General features: G+C 46.8%; 2 protein-coding genes across 2 annotated transcripts; one reads left to right on the top strand and one right to left on the bottom strand.

Annotated features, from left to right (window-relative positions):
* Positions 1–3695: 3695 nt before the first annotated feature.
* DOLPP1 (dolichyldiphosphatase 1) lies at positions 3696–10226 on the top strand. The gene is made up of 7 exons (XM_009076964.1): positions 3696–3800; positions 5260–5344; positions 5591–5690; positions 6522–6620; positions 7934–8062; positions 8579–8668; positions 9646–10226. Exons 3-7 carry the CDS (start codon positions 5623–5625, stop codon positions 9680–9682), a joined length of 423 nt encoding a protein of 140 aa, XP_009075212.1. The 5' UTR covers positions 3696–3800; positions 5260–5344; positions 5591–5622; the 3' UTR covers positions 9683–10226.
* Positions 10227–15612: 5386 nt separating this feature from the next.
* CRAT (carnitine O-acetyltransferase) lies at positions 15613–26864 on the bottom strand. Its single transcript, XM_009076963.1, is given in 15 exon segments — positions 15613–15828; positions 16310–16447; positions 16617–16679; positions 16805–16940; positions 17079–17201; positions 17680–17799; positions 18210–18310; positions 19842–19882; positions 19885–20016; positions 21102–21276; positions 21829–21994; positions 22849–22902; positions 24738–24856; positions 25329–25592; positions 26721–26864. Coding segments are annotated over 15 exon segments (1992 nt in total).
* Positions 26865–27135: the final 271 nt, after the last annotated feature.

The following is a 27135-nucleotide window of genomic DNA, read 5'->3' as shown; positions in this document are numbered from 1 at the left end:
TGCTGTTCAGCATCAGCACATGCTGCTCCTATAGGAATGTTTGTTCTGATAACCCTCTTGTGATTCTGTGCAGGGTGGAAGCTCATGGTCAGAACTGTGGTTCTGTGCAGGGTGGGAGCTCATGGTCTGAGCTGTGATCCTGTGCAGGGTGGGAGCTCATGGTCAGAGCTGTGGTTCTGTGCAGGGTGGGAGCTCACAGGTCAGAGATGTGATTCTATGCAGGGTGGGAACTCATCATCAGGGCTCATTTCATAGCTGAGCAGTATCTATTGAAAGAAGCAGATCCCACTCCTGTTTGGCTGCTTTAATGCAGGGTTTATGTTTAATCCCCCTGCAGAAGTTATGTCTGATTCCTGCCTTTATGCCATAATTTAAAGCCTCCTGAAGATATTTTTGCTGTCCCACAGCCGGTGCTGTGAGGAGATGTGCAAGCAGAGGAAATGACAACCCATCATGAATATTTACTGATGTAAATGCCCACGACACACATACACTGCATTTTGCCTGTGCAACTTGCACACATGCACTTAGCCCAGAGCACACCACCAGCAGCAGTGCCACAAATAGATGCTTCAATAGGAAGTGGTGGTGGCAAAGCTCAGTCCTGTGGTAGGATGTGGTTAGAGGGCTGTGGATTCACATCTTTACATTCTCTACAGGTTAAGCTGATGTGGTGAAGCTTAGATGTTTCCACGGGAAGAATGCTGGGTAAAATGTTGAATTGGAGCAGAAGTAGATGCTGAATGAAGGCTGAAAAAAATAGCCTGTGTCTCAGCTATGTATAGTGCTGCATGTATTTATCTCCTGGATGCCCAAAAATGAGATATTGCATTCTTTATCTTTGCTTTTTGAGCCCCAAATGCTGACCAGGGGAGGCTGGACTTGAAAAAAGCCGAATTTGCAGCTAAACAAAACCCATGGTGTATATATTAAACAGATTCTCCTCTTGCATTTTTGCAGGGGTTTTGCCTCTCTTCTTACCGGTTGGAGGAATTGCTTTAAATTTCCCAAGTTTAGTTAAATAAAGAAGGATTAATTTTTATAAGGAAGGGGGTTGCTGCTTGATTTGACTGAACTTGAAACCGTGGCTCTCCTGCACGTCTCCTTTCCCTGGGAATAAGTCTCGGAGCTCACTGGAGCGTGAGAGGAGATGGGAGTGACATAAGTAATCAGGCTCGGAGGCCCCTGGAGCACTGTGCGGTGCTCAGCGCTGGCCTTTCCCTCTCAGCTCACTTTGCCTCCTGCACTGGGGATTTCCACTCCTTTCAGAGCTGGTTTAGTTAGTGCAGCTCTGCTTGGAGCTGCTCAACCAGCAGGTACCTTTGTGATAGCTTTAGTGACTTCGGTGTAGCTCCACTTCTGCCTTCAGTGTGTGCTCAGCTGTTTGTTTCCTCCCCTAGAAAAAGTGCTTTTGGAATGTGACTCTGTTTAATTGCTGTTAGCCACAAGAACGTGAAGTATTATTGGTGCTCTCTGTTCTGTTTTAAATGGACAGCTGAAATGTTGGAGGAGCTTTTGTGTTGAGATTGAGTGAAGGACTTGGTGCCTGTAGGCAGCATCTGGGAGCGGTGGTATCTGGTTGTCTGCTCAGGTTCAAGTGTGGGTGTTGTGCCTGTAAAGTCTGGGTGGTTTGATTTATTGGGAATGTTATCATGTCACATAACAGAGAATCTGGAGTTTGGTGCTGCTGATGCTATTTAAATCAAAAGACTACTTCCTTCAGTATCCTTCCACCATCTGCACAAGAAACAGAACCCCCCAAGAAGATAAATGCTCTGGTTTGGTTTCTACTTGACAAAATGATGGCTTTTAGTCTGGAAGTGCTGAGCCTTTATGTACTTTGGATTAACAGAGTGAATGATCTGAGACGTGGTGATTCCTCCAAGATGAGCTCTTCTGGCTTGGTAACGCTGGAATGGAGACTGTTGGAAAGCATTCCTAAGTCTTTCAGGGTACTTTGGTGGCTTATCTCATGAATCCCCTCATCACTGAGGACAGGATTCATTTAGTTGAGAGTTTGTGATTTTTGCAAAACCATAAGGGGCTTCATTCTCTATTGCCACCTAACTGATGCTGTCACTTACATCCCCTTTGCATTGCCACAGTTCATTGCTGTGCTGCTTTGGGAACCTTTGGAATCCACCTGGTGCAAGGCAAACCTGCCATATGGAGCAAGAAAAGTTTCAAATTCAGCATCTTCTAACACTTTTCAGGTTAAAATCAAAATAGAACCTCACCTTATGAAAACCCAGTGTGCCTGGGGGATTTGTCCTCCAAATCTTCCTAATTTCACTGATGCAAACTAAAACTCCTGCTAGTAATCCTTTCTGCTGATGTTGCTGGTTCCCAAATCTAAGTCAGTCTGGAATTCCAGAGGCTCCTGTGCACTGTACCTGGTGTAACCACAACTATGTGGCAATAACACCAGCAGCATGAACTTTGTTTTAGCAGGGCAATAACTTCTCTTTTATCAGTTCCAGCATGCAGAGGCTGAGGTTAAAGTCCCTTTTGCCAAGTGCTGCTTTAAAATGTGGGTGCGTGGGCTGGGGAGACTCAGGATCTTGCAGTGGAATTGATCTAGGAATGAGTCCAATGCTCAGTCTTGCAGAGGCATCCTGTTTCCTTTGGAGAGAGGGAGGAAGGATAAATTTCTGTGGGGGCTGATCCTTTTGTGTTGAGTGATGGGATGGAGAAGATCTGAGAACCAATATGTCAAGTGCCCATCTCTTGTCTGCTGGCTGGGTTTGTAGTGACTGCTGCCTTTAAAGGTTCTCTGGTAGACAGTTCTCAGCTTCCTGATGTGAATTGCTGATTTGGGAGCAAAATTACTCTGATAATTTTTTGCTTCCTTGGAATTCATGCTGACATCTTCTCTCCAAGTACTTCTCTATGTGTCTGTCCCTTTTTCTGGGAACAAAGGCAAGAGAAGCTTAGACCAAAATGCACAGCTGCTCTTTGCTGTTGCTGCCTAATTTTGTCTGTGATAGCTCAGGGCAAAGGTTTTGAGGTACCTTCTGACGTCTTGTGTGGTCCCATTGCTGTTTCCAGATTCTCCCTGGGGGACAGCTAGACTGTTAGTTATTTGGGGAGGAGGCTCAAAGCCCCTTCTGTGGGATACTGGTTAAAAAGGCAGAATCTCCTTTATTTCCCTGTTATCTCCTGCTATGTTTAGCTATTTATTTCCTCCCCATTTTGCTAATGCTAGTGTTCGTGCAGACACATGGTGAGACAGATTAGGAAGCTGATCCAGCTGAAAACTAACCCATTTCAGTAAGGGAGTGGGAAAGGATTTGTTTGGGGAGTGTTTGCTGGTAATTGCTGGCACAGAGAAGCAATCTGACTGAGGGGGAGGGAAAAATGCTGCTTCTTTTGCAGCAGCCTGTGCTTCTGTTGGATTAAAGTGACTCTGGGCCCACACCCATGGTCATTGTTGCAAGTCGGGTAGCAGTAATCTCTGCTGGGCGATGCCAGGCTCCTCTCATCCCTGATTTTGAACCTGTTTGGAAGCACTGCTGACTTCTTGCCTTGGCATCTCCAGGGCTGGAGCAGCAGCTGTCACTGCAGCATGAAGAGTTGCTGCAGTGCTGAGTTTGCCCCTCTGCTCTCAGGTTTAGGGCACCAATGACCCCTGCTCTGGTGGCAGACAAGTGCCTGCGAAGTGTCCTCTGATTTGTTTCTCTTGTTTGTTTGTTTCCCCAGGTGATTTCTCTGGTCAGCTTTTAGCTTATTTGAGTCTTGGTCCAATATTCATTATTGTTGGCTTTGTAACACTCATCATATTCAAGAGAGAACTTCACACGGTGAGTCTTTCTCTCCCTTCCCAGCCTCTCTTTATGACTTCGGGTTTTCCTTTCTCACCTGGTGCTCCAGTATTCACACTTGTTTTTCTCTCTCTAAATACAAGCTTGGGTAAGGCATCCTTGCTGTCAGAGAACAGCAGGAGACACTTAGCACCCATACCAGGTTAAAAGGCTGCTTAGCCTTTGCTGACTTCTCTCTGTGGTGTGTTTTGGTACATTATCTGTCCAAAAGCATCGAGGAGATGTCTGAGGAAGTAAAGAGTGCTGTTGCAGAGTGGGAACACTCCCAATATCCAGTAGGATCATAGCACTAGCAGGTTCCTGCAAGCTGAGCAGCATATGCAGGCAGTGGTGTGTGTAACTCAGGAGGATGTACTTTCTTTGACCTACTGAGGCAGAAAAGGGGATACAAAATAAAACCTACAGATTCCCAAGGGAGTGGATCTGTCTTTAAGGGCTGATTCTCAACTGTGACTCCAACACCAGGGACAGAAGAGGCTTCCTTCTGTCCAAATTCTCATAATATATAATGCTCTCTGTCTGCTCTGACAGATAGTTGGGAATCAGTGTCATGGATGAATTTCCTTCAGGAGGTATAAACCTCTTGTAACATTCACCCTCAGTAAACAGATAAATTGGGGCCACTGAAAGGGTTTTGACAGCAGATTTCTAAGATAGGGCCATGGTGTCATGGGAATCAGTGGCTCAAGGGACCTAGAACTGGGAATTCTAACTAGGAGAGGCAGCTCTTAAGTTTTGGCAACCCAAAGGTTTCTTTCTGACCCAAAAGAATGAGCTAGAGTAATTATTGCACAGTTTTAGGTTTTTGAATACAGGGACTTGTTACCAACAGGTAACAAGGCAAGTGTTGAGGCTGATTCCCAGTTCTTCATGTGGGAAGTCACCACTGGGCTGGAGAGAGACTCTGGCTGACTTGCAGCAGCCTGACCTGCACCTCAGGATGTAGAGTGAAAAATTGCTTCATCATCTGGAATGGGACTGAGTGTTAAGGAGGCAGAGTGTCATCACCAGCTGGGAATTTGATCACAGCAGCAGGACTAATTTAGAGGAGGTGTATGGACTGTGGAATCTGAGAGTAAAAATAAATGCTCCCAGTCTGGCTTAGCTCAGAATGTGAATTCATGTTACACTGAAGACAGCAACTTCAAGATGAAAATATTCATAGAGGGAAAAGCCAGAAAGCCTAAAATGTCACCTTTATTTTAAGCTGTTTATCCAAACAACAGTGTCTGCACTCCCCCTGTTGGTCACTAGGGAAAGCCAATCCCCAAAACTGCCCTGGTGAAAAATGTCACTGCTCTGCTGGTGGAAGAGTGCTGGCAGAATTGCTGAGCACTGTCATAACTGGAAACATCATGTTTGGGGTTTTGGCAACAGAGAACCTGGTAAGTGGAAGGATCTTTTTAGAGAGGATGACATAGCTGTTCTGCCTTCACAGATCTCTTTCCTGGGAGGGCTGGTGTGCAATGAGGGAGTCAACTGGTTAATAAAAAATGTAATCCGGGAGCCTCGGCCGTGTGAAGGTATGGAATGGGCCGTGGGGGTGTGGTGGCACTGGAGCTCCAGTGGAATGCTGACTGAGGGGGGTTAGGGTGTTGCCTTTAGGTGTTTGTGTGTAAGAAGGTTTGGCAGAGCCATCTGAGCAGGGACATACCCTGTGAGCTGTGTGCACATACTCCAGCAGAGTGTTCTGGCTACACATCTGGAGTGTTGCAACTGCTCTGTGCAGAGTACACCTTGACCATACTCTTTTCTTCTTCTCTTCCCAGAAGCCCATTCAACAGTGACCACAAAATATGGGATGCCGTCCAGCCACTCCCAATTCATGTGGTTTTTCTCTGTCTATTCCTTTCTGTTCCTTTATTTAAGGTAAAAACTCCGTGTCAGGTTTTTGGCTGTCAATATGTTGAAGCACCTGATAGAGGTGTCTCCCTTGCTGGGTGCCCCTTCAATGGGATAATGGAATTAAATCTGAGGACATGCACAATTTACTGTGGCCTGGGTGGATGCAGCATGTGTGTCCTAATCTGAATGTAGGGCTGGAGGTGCCAGGAGGGTATGGGGGGGCCTCCTTTGCCTGTTGGGCTACAGGGCTCCCAGTTTGCCTCTTCTAAGCTGTGATGGTGCCCCAGGGTGAGGGAAGAGGGGGGATTAGGGAGGAGGAAAGAAGAGCTGCTTTCTCATGTGTCCGCTCAGTTTTGTCAGTGGGGTTGTCTGCCATCTTTTAGGTAATAGCTGTTGCCCACTTGCATGACCTTTTAGCTCACCTCCCTTCCCAAGGATTGGGTTGCCATGCTGTGCTGTGCTTTTCTGGAAGTCTTGCTGGGGCATGGCTCTGTCTTGTGGCTCCACACGTGGAGGAAGACAAAACTCACAGTTCCTCCAGGTTTTGTGGGCGATGGAGGGACTCTGATGTCTTGGCTCCCTGTTGCATATGCTCAGCACGTGCCTTTCCCATCAGTTGCAGTAATTGTGAGCATTCTGCCTTCCATCACAGCTGTTAACAGCTGGAGAGACACACGTGTGGCTCTCTGGCTTCTCTGTAACTGCTGCCAGTGGGACAGATTGCTGCTGGGATGGGATCAAGCTGCCCATGACCCCACTGGAGTAGAGCTTTCCTAGGGTTTCAGAGGAAGTGAGGACAGAGGTAAGGCCTGCTCAGCTCCTGCCCCTGTGCTAATGGCTCTCCATCTCTTTCAGAATGCACCAAACAAACAATGCAAGGTTTCTGGATTTACTATGGCGACATGTGCTGTCCATCTGCCTCGTCACAGTGGCTTTGCTAGTCTCATATAGTAGGTATGGAGCAACTGTTTGTCTTATGCTCTCATACAGTCCTGTGGCCTGTCACAGCCAGCAGCCCTGTCATTCCTTCTCCTGCCTTTCCAAACTAATTCCTGGCTGCGTTGAGCGAGTCGGAGCTTTGCAGAAGTCGCTGTGTTGCCATGAGACCCTTCCCATAAGCAAAGGTGCTACGTGTGTGGTGCTTCACAGCAGCATTTTTATAAACAAACCCCAGCTGAGCTGAGCTTGTACCAATTCCCCATGGGCTCCATTGCCATGCTCCAGCCTTGCTGCCTCAGCCTCTTGCCAGCACTAATCCTGGAAGCATTGCCCCATGCCTTGGCACACCAGCAGCTGCAGCATGTGGATTGCTACAGTTGATCAGTCTGATTGTTTTGCTTGAGCATTAGTTAACCAAAACATTTGTAGCTGTTTGGCTTTAGTTGTATTAAGATGAACAAAGAAAATGAAACTTTGATCATTTTTTTTTTTCCCTTCAGTAATTCTATGCATACACACACATATAAAGTGAGCTCCAGTGATGGGAAAACACACACATTCAAGCTAGAAATAGGGCCATGTTTTCCACAGGAAAGTAATTACCTGTTGGCACAGCTGACTGTACACTGCAGCTGATCCTTACTGCTGATTATTTGAGAATTCTGACAGGACAATTTCATAAGAGGTATAGGATCTAATTCAAATAAAAATGAAATTGAGGAAATTGAGTGGCCTGTGCCAGGCAGAGAGCCAGATAAGATGATCATAATGGCTTTATGATACGTGGATGAAAAGAATTTTGAATGTAGCTCATGTGCACAGGTAATTTAACAGGCCACAGTGCAGTTTTCTGAGTGGCTGCAATCCCAGTGAGCACACTGGGTGTGCAGCCTTCGTGCCTGTCACATTGGAAAGCAGCAAAATCACAATAAAAGTGCTGTCTGTGTTCTGAAAAGCCTTTAAGCCCCAGCTTTGGTGGCTTGAAGGAGGCTTGTCCTGTTACTGGCTTTGCAAAAGTCTCTTGTGGGAACCAACAGTATTAGTTTCTCTGCTAATCCAGAGGTAGATGAAGAAGAATGTGGAGGGTTATCAAGTTAAGCTCAAACCAGAAGTGCTCTGAGCTGAAACTGCTATAGCAGGGAAGAGTTTTTCTCCAGTTCTTTTTTCCACACTGTTTTTGCCAGGCTTTTATTGCAAAAAGATAACCACTTTTAACATCTGAAGGATAACTGACTCACCGTGTCTGTGGGTCCAGTGAAACCTCAACTCTTGGGTCTTGTCTCCTTTTGCCTTCAAGCCTGTCTGGTGACTCTTCTTTTCCCCTGCAGGGTTTATTTGCTTTACCACACCTGGAGCCAAGTCCTATATGGAGGTGTGGCAGGAAGCATTATGGCCATAGCCTGGTTTGCCTTCACACAAGAGATCCTAACTCCTCTCTTCCCGAGGATAGCTGCGTGGTAAGTCTCTTTATTCTGTGGAGGTTTGTTCCAGCTGTTAGAAATGAGAATTCCTGGGCTCTGTCCCAGTTTTGCATACTGGGTGTTGTGTAACCTACTTGTTCCTCCATGTTTTCTTGTGCATGCATATACAAAGGATGGTGTAGCCTTGATAAGGGTGGGGAAGAGAGGAAATGTAATCAGCTGCTGTGTGTGTAAAGCCCTGCTGAAGCTGTGAGGTGTGGCAGAGTGCTGCAGGAGCTTTGCAAGCAGAACAGATCTTTCTTACTGAATGTCTGATGACCTAGTAAAATTGCAAAGGCATTTACATGTAATACAGTCTGGAAGCATTGTATAAGGAATGAAAAAAGAAGTTTTTTGATTAAATGTTCCAAGGAGCCCTTTACCCAGCCTGAAGTGATAGAATAGTACTGTTAACTTTGGAGCAGTTCTTGTGGTGGGTTTTTTAGGGGTTTTAAAAAATCAAAATCGTGGTGGAGGAAGTCTAATTATTTCCACCACCTTGTCTGTTTTCAGGCCAATTTCAGAGTTCTTTTTAATCCGAGATACCAGCCTCATTCCTAACATCCTGTGGTTTGAATACACAGTCACGAGAGCAGAAGCCAGGTGAGTTTGGTGGATTCATTTCCTGACCTGTGGCCAGGTGCTGTGGGTAAAATAGTTCAGAGTAAAGAAATACCCATTTGTGGGTTAACAGCTGCATCTGAAAGGTGAGTCTGGAGGGTGTGAGATTAAAGACTCTTTCATTAGAGTAGTATTTCAGCTCCTTGCCCCATGGTTTTTGCAAGCAGTTGTTTATAATCTTGCATCCATGTGTGAGCTTGTGTACACAGGTGGATGTTCTACAGCTGTGAAGAGTGAGATGGGCTGATCTCCCTGTAGGGTATGGCTGGGGCAGCTTTAGTTCTGTGTGGATCTAAGCAGTGTCTTTTGCCCTCTGGGTGTTGCAGTTTGCTGTGCTGTGGCTGGTGTCATGGGGTTGGAATGGATCTGAGAAATCATCCAGCCCCAACCCCCTGCCCAACTACCACCAGAGTAGGTTGCTCCAGGCTTGATCCAACCTGGCTGTGAACACTGCCACAGCCTCCCTGGGCAACCTGGGCCAGTGTCTCACCACTGTCACAGGGAAAAATGTCTTCTTAATGTCTAATCTAAATTTCCCCTCTCTCAGTTTATCCCCATTAGTCCTTGTGTTGCTACAGCTCCTCACACAGAGTCGCTCTGCAGCTCCCTTGTAGTCCTTTCAGCTCCTGGCAGGTTGCTCTGAGGTCTCCACACAACCTTCTCTTCTCCAGGCTGAACAGCCCCAACTTTCTCAGCCTGTTCTCACAGAGAAGGTGCTCCAATCCTCTTACCAACTTTGTGACCTCCTCTGGCCTTGCTCCAACAGTTCCATGTCCTCCTTATGTTGGGGACACCAGAACTGTGTGCGGCACTCCAGGTGGGACCTCACCAGAGCAGAGCAGAGTGGGAAAACCACCTCCTTCGACCTGCTGCCACACTCCTTTGGCTGCAGCCCAGGATTGGGTTGGCTTTCTGCCCCCCTGTGCCACCTGTGCCACCTGTGCTGTGTTGCCTTGCAGGAACAGACAGCGCAAGCTGGGGACGAAGCTGCAGTGACGCAGGAACGTGGGACCAGAGCGCAGGTTTTAACGGAGACAGACAAGAGACCTGGGAGCAGCAAGGAGCCTTTTAACAGACGGACCAAAGGAACAGGCAGGGACCATACCCAAAACCTGAAAGCCTTTGCTCTGCTTTAGCAGCTAAGCTGGATGCTCCCTGATGCATGTGGGACCGTGCAGGAGTAGAAACTCATTTTCGACACCGATGCACATTGCCGGTTGGAATGTACCATCATGTCTACGTCAGGGGAGGGGGGAGAAAATGCCTGGTGTCGTGTTTGGGGGAGGGAAAACCAAAAATGAATCCTTTCTGTGACTTTTTTTTTGTTTGTTTTTCAGCATGAAATATACACACTATTTATTTATTTTTTTAAATGGAACTATTGTTTTTGGGGTGGGTGAGGCATTGAGTGTGTGTTTCGTTTTGGCTTTTTTCTGTTCGGGTTTTTTTTTTTTTTTTTAATTTTTATTTGGAAGAAGATGACAAAACTAATCTCAAGTTGATCTTGCTTAATTAGGGCTTTTCATTCTTAAAAACTTCTTAGGAGGGAGGGGAACTAGCTTGGGGTGACCTAGACAGAAGGGAGAGGAAGACACTTTCTGTCCTTTCTGCAACCAGTTTGGGAGATCAAAATCAATTCCAACTGCACTTTGTACAGGCAGAAAGAGACTCTGAGGATCTGATTTTTAACACTAGTGACAGCACTGCAGGGAAACCTGCACGGATACCGTTAAGAGGAGTGTGTGTGTAAAACAAAGGAAAACCACAAATATACTGACTCCTATTTTTTTTCCACTGCTGCTCCTGTTGTGTAATTAGCAAGAGTGTCCTACTCAGAATCTCTTCTAGGTGGCAAGATTCTCATACATATCTCATGTTGATTCCATCTCTTCCTTTACACTTTTATTACCTCAGGGTTGCTGTGATCTGTACAGCTTCTCTGGCTGTACTGAGCATGCTGAGGGCACTGGGAAGCCCTTTGGTTATGAGCAGTGCTGTGCTCCAGGAAGAGTCAGCCCAAAGCCTTACAAAGTTCAGTTGCTGGTCTCTGTCTTAAGCACTGGATTTGAATTTTTTTTGACTTTCTGTTGAAGCTGAAGGGAGGGATTTTTAAGAACGAACACAGTGACAACCAGAAATGAACAACAAGGCAAAGAACTAGCTCAGCTGCTCTCTGAATCACTTCTCAAAGAGTCCTGCTAGAATCCAGCCGTGAACTCCAAGTAGGGAACTTGTCCTAGCAGAGGCTCCTGCCAGTTATCACAGTAGCTTGGTTGGGGTTCTGCAGTTGTTAACCTTGAGTGCTGAACTCCTGCAAGCAAGTTTTGCTTTCCATCCTTCTTCCATGCTGATTCTCCGTGTGGCCAGTGGCTCTCTGGGTGCTGTGTCTCTGTGGGAGTGTGCCTGCCATCTCTGTGTGCTGGTGATGCCTACGACCTCTGTGACCCATGAGTTAACCTGGCAAGGGCTCTACTCCAAGTGCTTCAGGGCTGTGCATGGACACTTTCTGTATTTCTGGTCTCTTAATGCAGCAGTTCAAGTGTTAACTACAGAGAAGTATTTATTCAAAGCACAATTGACTTGAACTTTCACAGATAAAGGACACAGCTTCTGAACTGGCTCTCAAAGGTCATCGGGTGCCTTCGATGCAGTCATGTGAGCAGAGGTAAAATGACTGTCCCATCTCAGTCTTGCTGCCTGTTTTTACTATCTCCAATCAGACTCCTGCATTATAAAAGCTGCTTGAAGTGAGATTTTTTTTCCTGTTCATCTTTGTTATTTTGTTATTTTTTTTTCCAAGTTTTCATCTGTGCCTGTTGCTGTAGGAGTTTGTGTGTCTGTGTGGAGTGGGAGCTGCTGTTGGACAGGCAGAGGGTTAAGTGTAGAAAGCAGTGAGCCTGATCCAAGAGATCAGGAGTGAAGGCTGTTCAAATTTCTGTGTTGAAGTAGCTATGGGTAGGAAATTAACTGTTTTCAGTTGTTACAGCAGAGATATATTATTTTTTTAAGAACTGTTTAGTATTTGTATAACATGAGCAACCCTGTAAGGTCTGAAGGATCCCAGCACTGGATCTGCTTTGAAGGTGCATCATAACAAAGAGGCATCTTGCAGCTTTCACAAGGACATTTGATCTGGCTTAGACCAGCTCTGTTAAGATGAGATAGGCCCCATGACATGGTGGTACCACAGGTTTCAGTTTGAAAACTGGTACCAATCACTTATGTCTTGCAAAACCATTGATTTTCTCTATCTCTTGTAAGGGAACTTAGAAAGCCACAAAGGATTCCCCAACTCTCTTCCCCAAGGCTGAAAGAGTGGATTGTTTCAGCACTTCCACAGCTTCTCAAGCTGTTATGACTGTTGGGAAAACTATATATGGAAGGACCTGTTGAGAACTAGAGCCTAGGGAAGAGGGTTCATCTCCTCATGGAGAGCAGTGTAGTGTAAAAAGCTGTTCCACTTCATGTTGCCTTCAATCCCAAGCTCCCTACAGTAATTCTTAGGAGTGAGGGAGAGGAGGAAGAACTCTTGTAAGACATTGTCATAAACTCTCCTCTGTTCTCTGTGTTTGTAATCTGCATCTTCTGCCTACTTTTGCTGTACCTTTTCAGAAACCTTTGCAATACTTGATACAGTAGAAATTCCTTAGTGATTCCATGGATTTTCTTAACTCAATGGTGCTGTGCAGGCTAAAGATTTGAGCTCTGCCTTATTATCCTACACTTGTATGGAGTCTCCTGCCACTAGTTTTCTGAAATGGAATATTTTCTTGGGAATACGTGGCTTTGCAAGCAGATGCTTTTCTATTCCTCCCCTGTACTTGAGGGGGCTGGATGGAGATACAACAACAATAAAAGGAAGGTGACAGAATGCTGTGGTTCACTGTTCTTGCTGTCCCCACACAAACATCCTCCCAGAAGGGTAGTTATGTAACTTCTGCAGTGTCTAAGGAGATTGAAGCCTTTTTTTGTAGCACTTATCTGTTTATTGTGTTTCAGTTTATTCAGAGAATGTTTCCAGACTTTGCATGACATGGATCCTATACCCAAAGAGTATTTAACACAGCTTCCCAGCAAAGCATGCAACACTACCAGGCTGTGTCAAAAATTGCACTCGGACCCCAAGAATTATCTGAATATTTTCAGTCTAGGAATTTCTTCAATTATTTGTTGGAAATCAGTAGGTTTTTTCTGGTTCTGGTACTTAATGTGCCTTTAAGAAAATAGCCATCTCTTGAGAAAACAATCAGAAACAGGGAGAACAGTATGCAGTAAGTCAGCACTGAAAAAAATCTAGGAGGACATCACATTTTAGAACTTGTACAGTAAGAAAAGACTTTTAAAAGGACAAACCTCATCACAATTTTAGCGTCCTTTCAAGCACTTCAAAAATCAGCTTCATTCATCTGAACTTCAGCTCTGTGGATCAGTAAGGATGCATGGAGTGGTTTGGGAATCTTGGATCTCTTTCAGTGTGACAGTTCTGCTTGCAGCTGTACTGTCCTGGAGCTGGTGGGATATCCAGATTTAGATCCCATTTGTGAGGGATGGTCAGCACAGAGCACACGGATGGGTCATCTTTAATAGGCACTTTCCTTTGAGCGCCTTTCCCCCTGAGACAGAATTGGAAAGGGCCAGTCTCAAACACTTCAGCAGCACTACTGGAGCATGAGTGCTTGAAGGCACTGCAGATAGGGAGAAATATCTCCTCCCCTGGCAACAGAGGCTGATTCAGTACAGGGGGAGGATTGCTTTGGTGAAAAGAATATTTTTTTTCTATGTAAAAGGCTCTGTGAATCCAGATGTAATTCCAGTAAGGTTTGATCTTTTCTGTAGTATTTCCACAGTCCCTCACAGTATCCTCTTGCAGTTTTCAGTCTGGTTGATACAGAGGAGTGGACAGAGCAGGGCTGCGTGCTTGCAGGTTTGTAGTGCTCCTGGTCGTGTCTTTAGGCTGTCTCACTCCATTCAGGATTCTTCTAAAAGATCAACTAAATCCATGTAGATGATGTGAAAGTGGCAGTTCATACAATCACTGGCTGTGCAGGTGAGTTTCAGTTAAATTTTTCTTGTTAAGGTTCGTTTAGGTATAAGATAGAAGCTTTGAAATAACATCCTTTCAGGGAGAAAAACAACCAAAAGCCATAGCATTGACTTGTGTCTTTCAAGAAGGAAATTAGAATTACTTTTTTTCTTTTAAAGAGCTTTAGTGCAAATTTCTTCCTATATGTTCATTAAGGCACTTTGATCATGTCCCTTGTTGTTCTGTGATCAGGAAAGGAGCAGTTGTGATCAAGTATTTCCCTGTTAACAGAACCATCACACTCCTGGTGTTTCTTGGTTGTGGTGATGTCCCAGCAGACACATCTTGAAGGGTGTGCAATGTAAAACTTCCTATGGCAGACCTAGCACTGGAATTCCTTTCTACCATATGGTTTTCCTAAGTCAAAGTGTAGTTAGGAGCTTGGATTCTGGCAGGTTGGTTGGAATTAGTTCCTATGCTACTATGTTAATTTGATACATAATCTTTTACTGTCTCCAGTTTGTCAACTGAACGTGAAAACACTACCATGACATCATTCTCTCCCAGAATAAAGCTGGCATGAATCTGAGTAATCTTGCAGTAAGAAACAACTCCCAGGAGTGGCAGGAAAGGTGCTGTGCTGTTACTGCAGGAACTGTGGCTGTCACACTGCACAAACATCTACAGTGGCCACATGTTCTCAGCTTTTTTTCCTGCTTGGCCAGATTTTCTGCCTTGTTAAACAGGGTGATGTGAAAGAAGGGTCATTCTGCAGCTGGTTTTCCTTTGGCCCTGGACAGTTTTTAACTGTCTGGGCCAGAAATGGAAGAATGTTCTGGAGTTCCTGATCAGAAAAATCCTTGTTTGTGCACAGCTGAGGCACAACACTGTGCACAAACAAGCTGTTTCTGAAAGCAAGGTGTAATAAAACCACCTTGGGTTAATGTGTGTGTCCTGAAGGAGACTAGGCACGTGGCCTGGCTAGTAAACACTCAGCATCTTTTTCTTTTCCTCAGGTCCAAAGCAAATGTCCTGCTAAATGCATAGGCAATCCCTTCTCATCTCTGCAAAGGTACATAAAGCCAAAGCTGGCAAAGCCTGTGTGAGGGGAGGTTTGTAGAAGCTCTTTTTTAGGGGAAAAAGCTTTAGGCTGAGCTGGAAGATCAATGACAGGGCCACAGCAGCAAACTTGACAAAAAGCTCAGAGCAACAACAAAACCAACAATAAAACCCACCTTAGTTGGTAGTGAGTTCTATTCTGTTGTTAATAGGGTCAGTGCAACAGAAGGGAGATCCCAACAGCCCAAAAGGAGGGGAAGGGAACATTCCCACACCTGGAAAGCATATATTGCCTGGAGTGCCTGGGATAAGTAGTGCAGTGCACTCTAACAAGATTGGAGCTGCTCTGCCTTAACTTCTTGCCAAAGTTCAACTGTGAAGTTTTGCTGGAGCAGCAGAAAAACCTTCAGTCAAGTCACAAAGTTGCTCTTTGGAAGACTAACCAGCAAAAAGACTTGGTCTTAACTGTACTTACATCATACAATAAACATTCCCTGTTTTTCCTGGGAAAAAACTACCTTCCTCACCAAATGGATTTAGATGCAGGTGAGGACTGTGCTTTCTGGATTCCTTTACCATAACTTGAGTAAAAATCCTATTTGAGTCCCCTTTGAGGACAGGAAGGTGCACTTTGCATTGATGGGAGAGGAGCAGTCAGTTGCCCTTTGGCTTGAGACAGTGTTTCCTCTCACTCCAGAGTCTAATACCTGTGGGTGACTATTCTGTAACCTCTGGCTGAGAACAAAGGGTAAGTATCTTCCTAGGTTCTCTCATCATTTGCTGAGGAACTGGGAACTTCAGTGCATAGCCCCTTTAACTGGGGAATTTGCATCCTGTTTGCCTCTTACAGCTTGGATTTGGGAGCCGACTGGAGCAAGATCCTCATGTCTAGCAGAGCTTTCTCAAGATAATGTGCCATGCGAGCCGCGTTTGTGTCGGCACAGCTGTTGAAGGCTGAAATGGCAAAGTTGATGTGTTCTTCCATGGGGTTGTAACAGACTCCATAGCCATCTGGAACCACGGGACCAAAACACATCACACAATCTGTCTTTGCTGGGACCTGTGGAGACAATGGGATTAAAACCTTCTGACCAGTCAGAGGGGAATGAAACCATCCAAAGCTGACAGAAGAAACTGTCACCTCAATAAACTGCTCTGGAAGAGTCTTTGTCAGCCTCACCACCCACCACCTTCCACTTAGTAGCAATGGGTGTTCAACAGAATAAACTTGTAGTAAGTCACAAGTAGAACTCCATCAGTACAAGTCAGAGCACAGTGCATAACACAACACAGAGCTGTTCTGGCAGCTGATCTGATTATCTCAGTTACATTTACACATCAACACCAAACACTTGTGTTGATCATAACTTTGGTTAGGGTGGGTTATTTTAACTGGGTTCTGAGGGTGAATGGCAGCTCAAAGATCAGATCTGCAGCTTCAGGGTTTGGAAAATACCTGAGGCCAAATGAAGAAAGGAATGAAAGAGACACGTGGGGAACTAAGGTAGGAAATAGTTCTGGATTGGGCAGCTGAGTCTTACCTGGCTAGTGGAGAGATTGAAGTGCATTGCAACTGCATAGGCTGTGTCCATGAACAGCTCAGGGATAGAGACAAGGTCCTCAATGGCTTGGAGCTTCAGGCCCAGCAGGTGCCTGTCTATGGCATTGCCACGGATTGCCTGCAGAAAGAAAGAACAGAAGGGAGGGAGGGAGGGAGGAAGGAAAGAAAGGGAAAGGGAAAGACCTTAGTATGCCCAGAACTGTGAGTGGCTCTGAGATCTCTCCGATCACTCACACCCTGGGTACACCCCTCAGTCTACCTGCACAGAGTAGTCTACCTGTACTCACCATATCTGTGTATTCCCTGTGGGCCTGGGTGGCTCTCCTCAGCAGCTCTGCTTTGTCCTGCTCCTGACAACACACAGATCTGTAAGTTTTTCTGCTAAATGCAAAACCTCATTTTGGATCTGTCTAGGAGGGAAAGAATTTCTGTTCCGGAGTGGATTCCTCTTACTCCACATCCCTGAGGTGCTCACCGATGTGTCAGGGTTGTCCATGGATTGCACAAAGTTCAGGGAGGCCATGGAGGCCGAGCGGATGGTGTCGGTGCGGCCCAAGCGGAACATGCGCAGCGACGCACTCTCGTACGTGGCACAGGCATGGCCATACATCCTGGGACATGGAGAGAAAAGTCACAGAGTGAGTCTGCCCTGGGAGAAGTGACCTGCAGAGCCTTGTCTGTGCCACCTTGCTCAGCTCATGTGTTTGAGTGTGATGGTGAGGAGGTTGAGAAATGACCTGTTGTCTTACCTGTAGTATGCTAACTGCAAGGCCAACTGGATAAAAGCATCAGGGCTTATCTTCTCTGATTTGGGGAAGCCTTTCCCAAAGTGATGAAAGACCATGACTTTGATATCCAGGTCTTCAACCATTCTGCAAGGAAAGCAAGAGAAAGTATTACTTTACCTGTTGCTAAGTCTTGTACCCAAGGTATGCATTTGCTCATGAGGCTCAGAGGGAACAGGTCTGGACCTGAACTATGCAGGGACAGAGAGCTCTAGCACACACACATCTGTCTGGGCAGCACCATGGTAAGATTTTTCTTTGGCCAATGCTGAAAATCTTCCCCAGGTTAGATGGGGTTTTTTTAGTACTCCTAGCTGGATCCAGTAAAACCTTGCTCTTTCTTAGCAAATGGGCTGGATCAGGCATTACCCCTTTCCAGCACCTTTGGCACCTGGCAAGTGGCTTTAGTGCTTTTAGCTCAGTTCAATGCTGTTAACTCCAGAAGTCACTGCGAAAATTCCATGGCTGCAGTGGGGAAAGCCTCATTTAAACCACTGACATGTTCATGGTTCCATGAATTACTCCCTCACTCACTCCCCAAACCTCTCCATTGCTTCATACTCACATGTTGAGGTTTTGCTTTGCCTTTTCTATGTCATTCTTGATTTCTGGGGTGATGTTGAACCGCAGCTTTTTGGGCATTGGCAGAGGATTCACGGGTGAGCTGACCACCTCAGGCTTCTTCCTGCACAGAGAAATAGGTCTGTTTGACCACAGCTTAAATGCCAGAACCTGGACAGAAATGCACAGGAGATCTTTCCTAACACCTTGTGACACTGGTCACAGGCCTGAAAAATTCCTCACAGTATCATTAAAATGTTTTATGAAGGGCATATAAATGAAATGTAAAAGAATACAAAAGAAACAAACACCTCTCCCAGGCTGTGCAATTCCCTGAGAGTGGAAATAGCAAAATCTAGAGTAACTTGGCCACTCCATTTCCCTCATGGATATAAGAACTGCAATACCTAATTCCCAACACACTACCTTTCCTCCAGAACAGATTCCTGGGGAGTGAGCTGTGAAGAGGCATATTCCTGGGGAGCAGGAGGTTTAGAATCTATGCCCAGGAGGAGTGGAGGAGTCAGGACTCACGTGAACTCCACGATGTGATCCAGTAGAGCCACGATGGGTGGTCCCTCGGAGGGAGCGTGCTCATACACCAAACCACAGGAGCCATCCTCAGCAATGATGAACTGGGAGAGAAGCACAACAGGATGGGGTTAAACACACTCAGGCAGTGTGTGAAGGAGGAGATACCCACAGAGATCTCAGTGTCTCCCTGTCTGCATCAGAATGGACAGGGATCCTGTCCTTGCACACTGGAAAGGTAACAGAAGTCTCATGTAGCAGAACAGCAGTGGAAGCTTTTCAGTAGGTGTAGGAGATCTGACAGCACTGTTAAGAGTTTGCAAAATTCCCTGGATAAGGGTGTTCCTGACATATCAGTGTGCTCAGAGCCCTGGCCAGGGTGGTTCAGTGAAAAGGTACAGCAAAAGTAGGCAGAAGATGCAGATTACAGAGAACAGAGGAGAGTTTATTACAGCATCTTACAAGAGTTCTTCTTCCTCTCCCTCACTCCGTCTCACTTCTGATTTACTTGGATGCACACAGAGTACAGGAATAACATCACCACATGCTGCCTTACCCTTTTCAATTAGCTGGAACTTCTAAACTGTATCCCATCAATGCAGAGTTCCAAATGGGAACAAACCAGCTGGAAACATTCTGAAGAGTTCAACAGGTATGAAAAGAATCTTATGAAAAGAATCTTATAGACCACCACTGCTACAATCCCCAAGCCAGGACATACCAACTAATGGAGGCAAAACTCCAAGAGCAGCTGTTGTTGAAGGCTTTTGACAAGACTGAATGGAGAAGAGATCAGAGAGATGCTGTAGGGTGGCAGCTTATGTTTGAAAAAAACAAAACAAAATGCCATTGGGCAGAATCAGGAAAAGTGACAAGCCTGGAGGAGATCCAAGGAACAGACCTCCCATGGTCTGGGCTGCCTGGAGCAGACAAGGCATTGTTCACTGCAGGCAGCAAATTGATTTATGAGGAACACAAAGACCTGCTACACCAAGGAAGCGTGGGCAGAGGCAGTGAAAGAAACAAACCCCTGAGGCAGCAGTGAGTGCTGGTGACTGCAAGGTGAACCACAGAGAGAATCATAGAATCAACCTGGTTGGAAAAGACCTCCAAGATCATCAGTCCAACCCTACTGTGGTTACTAGGCCATGGCACTAAGTGCCCCATCCAGTCTCAGCTTGAAAATCTCCAGGGATGGTGAATCCACCACCTCCCTGGGCAGCACATTCCAATGCCTGAGCACTCTCTCCATAAAAAAATCTCTTCCTAATATCCACCCTAACCCTCCCCTGGCAGAGTTTGAGTCTGTGCCCTCTTGTCCTCCTGCTAGTTGCCTGGGAGAAGAGACCAACCCCCACCTGACTCCAACCTCCTGTCAGGGAGTTGCAGAGGGTGATAAGGTCTCCCCTGAGCCTCCTCTTCTCCAGGCTGAACAGCCCCAGCTCCCTCCGCCTCTCCTCATGGCACTTGTACTCGAATCCCACACACTGTCCCCGACCACACCTCACTGACTTCTCTCTCTTTTGACGTGAGACAAAACTTGCCGGCAGAATTTCTGGGGATTTCTTGGACTTTTGTAACCAACCTCAGGAGGAAACCCTCTGCAGGTTCAACACCTTCGGGGCAGTTGCTCACCTGCAGGGTCTTGTCGAACCAGCGGTTGCCGCTGTTCCAGCGCCCCCGCCGTGCAGCATCTGCGCGGCCACGCGGCTGTTGTAGACATCCTGGGACACTCGGGGCATGGGGGCATCGAGGCACACCGTGCAGATACTTTTCTCAATGGCACGCACAGACTCCTTGTTGGTCTTATCTGGGAGAGAAAGGAACTGTGAGCAAGGAAGCTCCATGATTTTGCCAGACACTGAGGTCAGGTCTGTAATTTCCCGGCTCCTCCTTGCAACCCTTTTTGTGGATTGGTGTGACATTCGCCAACTTCCAATCCTCTAGGACCTCCTCAGTGAGCCAGGAATGATGGAGAGTGGCTTGGCAAACCCTTCCACCAGCTCCATGATCACTCAGGGATGGATCCCATCTGGTCCCATGGATTTGTGAGGATCCAAGCAGCTAGGCAGATCTCTAACCATTTCCTCTTGGATTCCAGGGAGGCTATTTGGCTTCCTATCTCTATCAGATCTAGAGTCCAGTTTAGACTATCCAGCTCTAGAGTCTAGTTGTCCTGAGGACAATCTATCCTGCTATTAAAAACTTTGGCAAAGAAGGAGTTAAGTACCTCAGCCTTCTCCTCATCTTGGGTCACTCTGTTCCCTCCCATGTCCAACAAGGAATGAAGGTTTTCCTTGCCCTTCCTTTTGGTATTGATGTATTTATAGAAAGACTTTTTGCTATCCCTAACAGAAGTGGCCAGATTGTCTCTCTAATTTTCTTCCTACATGACCTGACTGTGTCTGTGTCCCTTAACTCATCATTTCTTACATCCTACCTATTTGCAAGGCAAAAAAACTTCGGGATTTCAGGTCTTACAACCAAACTTCAGACTTCAAATCTGTACCTTCCAAACCTCTTGGACATTAGGAAGAATTCTTTACAGAAAGGATGATTATACACTGGAATGTGCTGTCCAAGGAGGTGGGGAAGTCACTGTCCCTAGAGGTGTTTAAGGAAAGACTGGACATGGCATTTAGTGCCATAGTCTAGTTGACATCCTGGTGTTATGCCACAGGTTGGACTTGATGATCTCAGAGGTCTTTCCAACCCGAATGATACTGTGAAAAATAACAGTACCTTCAGTGATTTTTTTTTTTGAGGTGTAAAACTCATGTTATGTGTCCAGAACAAGCTTCCAAAGGCAAGAACTGAGCAGAGCACAGCAGTGAGGTTGCCAGTTGAAGCATTTGTGGTGTTTGTTAGCACTTGTGTGTTAAAGGCTCTACAGACCTTTCAGGAGGTTGTTGTAGGCTTTTGCCCAGCTGTTCCGGTGGTTGGTGGTCAGGATCCCAATAGGTTCTTTGTTTGTTTGGAGGGAGGTGTTCCATATCTTCTCCAGCTGAACGAAGAGCTGGGCTGCAGTAAGGGGACTTCCATCACTGTTGTAAACATCCAGCTCAAAGAACTGAAGGTGAGAAGAGTGGACAAGGACAGAGGACATGAAAGAAGATTGTTATTGTCCAGCCCCAGGAACAGGGAACAGCTACTTTGAGAAGGTAAGATTCAGCTTGCAAGGAGATACTCAGAATCGAGAGACTGAGTCCAGCTTCCCTTGCAAGGCATAAATACAGTTCTGGTTTCCAGAGGCTCAGAAACCATGGTAACAAGGGCCAAAACTCAAGGAATTCCTGTTTCTGAGACTCAGCTGTGGTGGGAGGGTTTGTTATCCAATTTTCACTTGCAATTTCCAATTCCAGACCTCTGGGCTTTGAGAGACAGGAATTGCAGGAACAAGAAAGAGGAAGAGAGCATTTCTCTGCTTCCTAGTCTGTTGTTCACACACAATTCTAGCTGTTGGCCTCACTGACCAAAGGGGATAAAGGGAACAGGAATGAATCCCTGCTGAGGCAAACCCTGTGAGCAGAGACTTTCTGTTGTTCCCTTTCCTGTGGATGACAGCTAGCTGAAAGGGACACTTGGATCCAAACAAACCTTGGAAGTGCAGCAGCTGCCATACCTGGAAGTTGTGCACCACTGTGATGTGTCTGGACTGCTTTTTGCCTTTGGCATAGTTGACAATGGAGTCTCTCTTGGGCCCAGGGATGCGGCAGGATGAGAGGATCTGGTAGTACTGGTTCATGCAGAGAGGCTTCCCACTCATGTACTCCACTGGAAGGGTCTCACTGGAGGCACAGCAAGGTAAGGAGGAAGGGGGAGAGAAAACAAATCAGTGTGAGCAAGAGGCACAGGCTCAGCCATGCACCTGCTGTCACTGCAAACCCTGAAGGTGTTGGTGCCATAAAAAGGGTCTGTCCTTCCCCATTCATACCAGCTGCCTTAGGTAGGGGCTATGAAAAGAAATCTCTTTGCTGGCCTTTCATTTGGGAAGGGGAAAATCAGTGTCCTCTCTGTGAGTGAGATCTCTGGACCTCCTTCATGGCTGTAATTTTGAGTGACAAGTGTCTGATGTGTCTGACATGGACTAGACTGGGGCTCCGTCACTCGATTCAGCAGTCACAGCTAGCCCTGACTGCTGCTGCCCTTGTCTGACTGCTGGTGTTGGTAAACATATCTTTGGAGTTTATTAAGGCATGTTCAGCAGAAACTTGCTGGTCACAGAAAGAAAAAGGGTAAGGGAAGAATAAATTTCTCTAGAGCTCATCCCATATAGCTGAGAGATGAGAAACACCAGGAGCCCAAAGTGCGAGAAACAAATTCCTGTTGCCTGAGCTGTAACTTCTCCTGTGAGCAAACAGAACTCTGTAGCTCTGTGGGACTGTCTGTTGGGCTTGGTGCCTCCAAGCACGTATATGTGCCAACGAAAGCATTAAGGTAAACAACATGAAGAAAGAAAAGTAAGTTTGTTTTCTTTCTCAGTGGTGGTGAGCAGTGAGCAGTGCTGGGGATTACAATATCTGTTTTCAAATATGTGCTGTCTCCTTATGCCTTTCTATTTGGAAGGGAGGTTTATGGACCAGGCTCAGCCTCTCTATGACAGTAAGAAACCTGTGAGCAGTCAGGAGGGTCAGTAACTCACTTGTCAATCATGGTCTTGAAATCCAGGATGCCCTCGATCAGCTTGGCAGCAAACCTGGAAAAATACCAAATGTAACAAGCTGAGATTCAAGCACACACCATCTGGGGCTGAGGCACGAGCTGAGGAGGATTAGCAGAGCTGCTCTCAGCTCCTTGGGAAACTCACCCTTTCTGCCAAGCCCCTGTTGTGCCCATCTCAGGATTGCTGATGGAGCCACTCTGGGCCGTGATCTGAGATTGCTGGATAGTCCTACCATGTAGTACTTTCTCTTTTTATCTATCTTACTACACAACCAAGGAACTCTGGACAACTTTCAAGAAAGCAGGATTCAGTCCAGACGCATTAGTGACCACTTAGCAGCAGCATTTTACCGGAGTGTTGGGATTCTGTCACATCCCAATTCTGATTCTCAGCACTAAAACAGGTCCAAGGAAGGGTGAATTGTGCCCTTCCCTGGCCAGAGGCCACCTCAGAGTGTCCAAGCCAACATGAAGCTGTTTCTCCCTTCATCTAAGACACCACTGCTGACTCTGTTCCTACCCAATGAACGTTCTGCTACTAATGCAACTCTCAAGAACCTTCCTCTGCCACTGAGGGCTCTGAAACAAAGACAGACATGCTGCATGTGGACACTGTGGTGGTGTGTTTACCAGGATCAACATGAACACTGTCACTGTCAGGCCCCAGCAGGGCTGTGACAAGCCACATCAAACTGCCTAGCTAGGAGTGACAGATTGGCCTTCTCTGACCTGGGAGCTCCCACCAGTGCATGGCAGGAGGTCACTAGGGCAAGAGGTCGTGGTCAGCTATGTCAAGTGGTGCCAGCATTTGGCATTTGCAGGCAGAGTTGTCTGTCTAGATTGGCTCAGTTTACCAATCCCTAGTAAAGATCAAAGGACACAGCTCCAAGAATCCAAGGGCTGTTAAATAGTCTTGAAAACCAATGAAAATTTCTCAGCCTCACTGCAAATCCTGAGGGAAACAGACATTGAGATTGTATTTTGCATAGGAGATTGTGCAGCTGCTCAGTTTCACTGTTTCGGGCACTGGCAGTGCTCCAGTTTGGATAACTCAAGAGTGACTAACACCACAGAGCTTTCAAAGATGTTTCTCTACTCTTGCACTGTTGCCCTAAGGCTTTATCCCCTGCACCTCTGCTCAAGTGTATCACAGGAGTGGGAGGGAGGATTTGTTCCCAGCCTCACTGATCCCCTGGGTGGTACTTCTGATCTGCCAGGACAGTGATGACTGGTAACTGTGGCAAAGGTAGCTGTGTAAAGGTCAATGCTAAAGTTTTGCAGGTGGATTTAACACACTCATAGCAGTGGTTAAAAATTAAAGGGAGCCCACAAAGAGGAGAGGACATGGCAGGGTTTGATGGCAAGGAAAAGCTCAGAGTGGAGAGGTTGGTCACTGTGAAACAACACAACAGGAGACAGTCCCTGTCAGGCTCCCCCATCCCTCTAAAGTAGCAAACTCCAGAGGCATTTCTGGAGGATCTCCTTTACATGCCTGGGCTACTTTTTATGCCTCCTTTAACTGCACACATTCAATCTTAGTGGCTCAGGTACATCCTCACAATGCCTCCTGCCACTGATTTGACCATCTTTCAATGAAGATCTGTCCTAGAGCAAAGACTGAAACACAGGGGTTTAGTCCCTGTTTAATACCTGAACCACTGGACTCTGACTTTTTCCCTCTAATTAAGTCTTTAGTCTGGTGTAAGCAGGAGTAACCTTACATCCCTGACTGCCTTGTCTGTACAGCACACACAGCTCAGACTTGGGGACCACATGATAATTACTCTCTTTCCCAACCAGCCTCATCCCTGTCCAGCACAGATAGCTCATCCCATCTAAAACCAGTGGGAAGGTAGAAAAGGACTTTACCTGAGCTGACCTTGTCGATCCAGAAAATCCTGCTTAGGTAGAACCACACCTGGGCTGGAGTGGACCACGACTGGCAGGCGATACTCCAGGTAAGCTGTCTTCAGCCACCAGTCTGAGAGCTGGGATGGACAAAGACAACAGGCAGCAGCTGCTGCTGTTTGACCCCAGCCTGGCTGACAGTCTCAGCATCCTGCCCCCAGTTCTGTCCCACACTTGGCAAACAAACTGTTTGGGGTTTGTGCTTTGCAGGTGGAAGGGGAGAGGGGGATTTCAGCAAGGCAGGGAGGGGTTCTTGGTGCAGGACTGGAGCAAAGGGTTTCCTTCAACTTCTTGGGGCAGGTGTGTGATGCTGACAGGTTAGAGCCTTCAGCAGACAAAGGCAGGGCCAATGACTCTCTGTCCTGCCATAATCTCTCTGTTAACCAAGCCCTGGTGAGGAACTTGCACAGCTCAGGGAGGTCAGCACTGAGCTGGTCACGAAGGTGATGCCATTAAGACACAGGTGCCAGTGGATGCAGCCAGAACATGGGAGAACTGTCCATCACCCTTCCACCCTCCCTACCCAGAGCTGTGGGCAAAGTCCCAACCTACCCAGTTCTCTGTTTTCTTGGCTCTTCTCTCCAGGCCTTTCTGCAGCCTCTCCCCAACTCCTCCAGGCTTGCGGAACTCAGCCACCAGCTGCTGTGTGTGGTTCAGCTCCTCCTGGCTGACGATGGGCTGCAGGGCCAGCAGGTAGCGATCCAGGGTCTGCTGGAGCGGCGGCACAGGCAGGTTGGGCAGAGCTTCCTGGTGCAGCTGGAATCTGCCTGGGATTGCACCCAGAGCCGTCGGCTTCAGCAGGCCATAGGGCCTGGCCTGCAAAGCACAGAGCAAGTGTCGAGACAAAACTTCCCCCCAGGGTGCACAAGGCAGCAGATAACCTGGATCTGGGAGTCTCCATCCAGCCCCTCTGCAGGCACATAGGTACCCCAGCCTGGGAGCAGAGCATGCAGAGAGCAAAGTGAGGTGCAGGTGTACTGGAGAGGGTATAGGACATCCAGGAAAATGGCAAAAGAGAAACTCCACCTCCCAAGATACTGATTCTCAGCTCCTCAGAGAAAACGCTGCTGGGATAATGACACATCTCGCACTCTCTTCCAGCTGAGAGTACCCATGTGTTTGACAAAGTCAAACTCCTCCATCCCATGGTAAGTGGGAAGAAAGTTGTCAAAGAAATAATCATCTTATGTACTGTCAGAAACTTCCATTATTGCTTACAACAGCGTAAGGCTAAAAAGTTAAGCAGAACTCTTGTGCCAAATCCAACTACCCTTCTGGCTTTGAGGAGGCAGAATTTAGCTAAGTTTGGGGCAGAATTAAAATGATTGTTCAGGAAACTGCGGGTGATGCAAACATGTTCCTGGGATCCAACCACGTGGGACCAAAACCCTTAACAACACTGCACCATTTCCATGAGTGCAGAAAAAAACCAGCAAACCCAGCTGCTAACCAGGAAATCAACTTGCCGGTTTTCCTCCAAAAGAATAACAACATCCTCTGAGGTGAACAGAGTTGGATTTCCTTCAGCTTGAAGATGTTTAAATTGTAATCTAAAGGTTTGGAAATCCCTCTGCACCTCCCTCTCCATTGGGTCTACGGAATCAGACACTCCTACAGGACTCTGGACTTTGCACTGTGAGCATACTGAGGATGGAAAATCAGTGAGAACATTCCCTTTGATTTCTGAAGCAATGAGAAAATAGCTGTCCCCACACCTCCTTGCTACAGTTAAGTATAGAGAAGAAGAAAGAACTAAATCTGCAAGGTGATAAAGCCCCCACAGAAAATGCCCTGAGCTCTTTGTGGGACCTGGCAAAGAACAGTGGGATGAAGGTTTGGAGAAGGAATGAGAGAAACAAGAGAAGGAGGAATTACTGAAGCTTGAAAGAGTGGGACTGGGAAGAAACAAAGGGTGTTAATCATGGCATTGTGGGCATACTGTACCTTCTCTGCTTGCTCCTGCTTCCTATCCATGGCCGGTAGGACAGAAAAGACCGTAAACCTCTCCCTCGGCCTGTCTGGGTCTCCTCTTCCACCTGACAATGTGCTGCCCGTGCAGGGCGTCACCTCATTAGCCAAGTACCACATGACTGCTCTGATCAGAGGGCTCAAGGGCAGGCCCAGGCCCAGGAGGGGACAGGAATAATCAGAACATCAGGTTGCGACAACTGCCCCGGAGGTGGCTCTGGGCAGCTCTGACTGTAGCTGGCACTGCCCCCTGACGCTGATCAATAACTGTGGGCAGAGCCCACATACAGATCCATACACATACAGAGTCTGTATGGATCAGAGGATCCATAGCTCTGGGTTCCAGCCATAGAGTAACAGTGCTGGGGATGTTGTTCTCTCAGCCTTTGCC

The sequence above is a fragment of the Acanthisitta chloris genome, unplaced genomic scaffold (genome assembly GCF_000695815.1).
Source record: "Acanthisitta chloris isolate BGI_N310 unplaced genomic scaffold, ASM69581v1 scaffold7336, whole genome shotgun sequence".
NCBI classification, from domain to species: domain Eukaryota; kingdom Metazoa; phylum Chordata; class Aves; order Passeriformes; family Acanthisittidae; genus Acanthisitta; species Acanthisitta chloris.
This window is presented reverse-complemented; position numbering and strand designations above follow the sequence as displayed.